This window comes from Sphaeroforma arctica (assembly GCF_001186125.1).
Source record: "Sphaeroforma arctica JP610 unplaced genomic scaffold supercont1.4285, whole genome shotgun sequence".
In the NCBI taxonomy this organism is placed as follows: Eukaryota; class Ichthyosporea; order Ichthyophonida; genus Sphaeroforma; species Sphaeroforma arctica.
Window position 1 is genome coordinate 1 of NW_014036273.1, and position 2455 is coordinate 2455.

Sequence of the window (2455 nt, forward strand, 5' to 3'; positions counted from 1 at the left end):
GATTATGCACGAGTTGATATAGTCATATTTGCACACACACACACACCCTGACATTTATATATACTTATATATTTCAGTGACTGTAATTTGTATCAAATATCTACCTATTTACCTCTATTTCAGTATGTACATAGTTAACTGCGTGTATTTCTCGCCTTTATGTATATTCATACGTTCACACATTTATTCACTATATGTATGTACACTCATAGATTTTGGTTCGCAATATACGTATCAGTACATCAATGTTTGTACAAAATACAGAGGCATGTCAGAGAAATGACCCTACTAGTCTTATTCGGATTAAAAGATGGCGCCGCAACCAATTGGCAGTGTGAATCTCCGCATTCCGAGAACTCACACCATCTTAACGTTTACTTATGCTTCTTCTCAGCGGCGGTATTGGCAGCACACATGACGACATCACTTACGACGCAATCGCGAAAACGTTTGGAGTGCAATTAGAATATCACCAACCTACACTGGATTTGATGACGAAATATGTGAAGTCTAAGGGGGCTCAGGACAGTAAATTCTCCGAGGAGCACAAACGCATGGCATACTTTCCGGAGGGAAGCAAGGGTGAGTGACGGACTGCTTGCGCACGCATTCGATACTCGGCTGTTTGATTTAGAAGGGTATGACTCATCGTGCAGTGTGGGTTTTCGTATGTATGTATCCCACTGGAACTAATGCTTGTAGTTTGTACTGCTGTATGTCTGTAGCTGTTCGCGGCTGTACATAGCATACATAATATTTGGTCTCCTATTTATGTATCTGTCATTGGATAAGACTCTTAGAGTATAAATACACTTCAGCTTGTTATCAGGAATGCATAAAATGTACAAAGCGATTGTTTACGGCTCTCGAACCTCGGTGTAATTAATTTTCTTGGACTTAAGAACGAACAACCGCTGGACTTTATCCTCAGTCCATCAAACGGGCGATCTATGGGTCCCCCTGGTGGTGACCAAAAATGTGCACATACTCCCAGGTGTGCCCATTTTATTCTCTCGTCTGTTAGAGCTACACGGGGCTCTGTTCCAACAAGATGTCAGGCTGACTACGGAGAATCTATGGTATGTCGGGCCGTGCACACACTTTAGTGTACCAGTGACAGTCCTTTAGCTAAGTAGAAGTTGGTTCAAATGCGTGCGCACTCAAGCATTCGATGTCGGGTATGCTCCGATGGTCGTCTATGGCAACAAAATTGTGGGCAGTAAATCCCGCCCCGAGACGCGACAAATCTCGTCTGTTGGGATCGCGACATCCCGTCTCAGTCATTGCGCAGCACCGGGTGCTATCTGGGATACATTGATCCATGTACTTCTACCGCACTATACCTGCTGTGCTCGCGTACAAACTTGTAGTATATTAGGTTTAAAACTAGTTTGTGTGCAACCAAGCTCTGTCTTATGCGCGGTCTACTCAGGCCCCTGTTTTCTCTGCTTGCAACACCAGAAGGGAGAGTTTTTTTTTGGGAGCACCTATTTTTCAAAGCTGTTTGCTGTGCCCCGATACAGTCGAACATTTCCTCAGTACATAAATCTGGTACTATTTGTGTTGATCATTGCAGGAGCACGGAGCGGGAAAGTGACCTAGCAGCTGCACTGGGCCTAGTACAGGGCAATAATCCAGGAGTGACTGTGGGGTCGTATCCGAGGTTCACCGAGAAGGGGATACAGGGAGTGCTATTGAGTTTTGAAGGTGAAGATCCAGAAGCAGTGAAACAGGCTGTGACGGAAGCAAGGGCTTCTATAAAGTGCGAGGATACAATTCCGGCCAAGCACATAACTAATTGATGAGAGGTTGTACAACTGTAAAATCTAACCATTTGTAATATGTTCCTGTATAGTACCCTTTGACACTAGAGGTTTTAACGTACAACTCAGTTTATTCGTTTCTAATCATTTGTAATATGTTCCTGTATAGTTACTCTTTGGCTCTAAGGGTTTTAACGTGCAACTCGTTTTATCTGGTTCTAACAAATTCTTAGGTGTTAAGTATAGACAGTACAATATTAGACATTCCAGCGATAACAGGACAACACCGTTCATATTTATACGTTCGCGAGCATGTTGAACATCTTCTATCAGAATATCTGTTGAGGTATTGCGATCCGATGGGCATATTCAGCCCAATGGCCATCATACATTTGTGCATATCTTTCGGCGCCGTAATTCCCGTATGGTATAGTGCGCATGCCCAATATAAATGTGTGCAACCAATGTTTTGAGTTATTTGATAGAATTTTGTTGTATATAATTTGTACATCTTGCATTGTGCATACAAATATAAAAATAGAAGAACGAGAGCGTTTTTGAATATTTGCTCGAAATTTCACGAGTTAAATCTTTAATGGCATGAAAAAAATACATGCGTGTGTATGCGTGCATACGTGTACGTTTATGTAGGCCTAAATACATACACACACACACACATATATATATATATA

The 2455-nt window shown here is 42.0% G+C and overlaps 1 protein-coding gene across 1 annotated transcript; it reads left to right on the forward strand.

Annotated features, from left to right (window-relative positions):
• Nucleotides 1–380: 380 nt before the first annotated feature.
• On the forward strand, nucleotides 381–1920 carry SARC_14200 (hypothetical protein; the record flags this gene model as incomplete). The annotated part of the gene is made up of 3 exons (XM_014291667.1): nucleotides 381–582; nucleotides 932–1079; nucleotides 1577–1920. 3 exons carry the CDS (start codon nucleotides 381–383, stop codon nucleotides 1800–1802), a joined length of 576 nt encoding a protein of 191 aa, XP_014147142.1. The 3' UTR covers nucleotides 1803–1920.
• Between the last annotated feature and the right edge of the window lie 535 nt (nucleotides 1921–2455).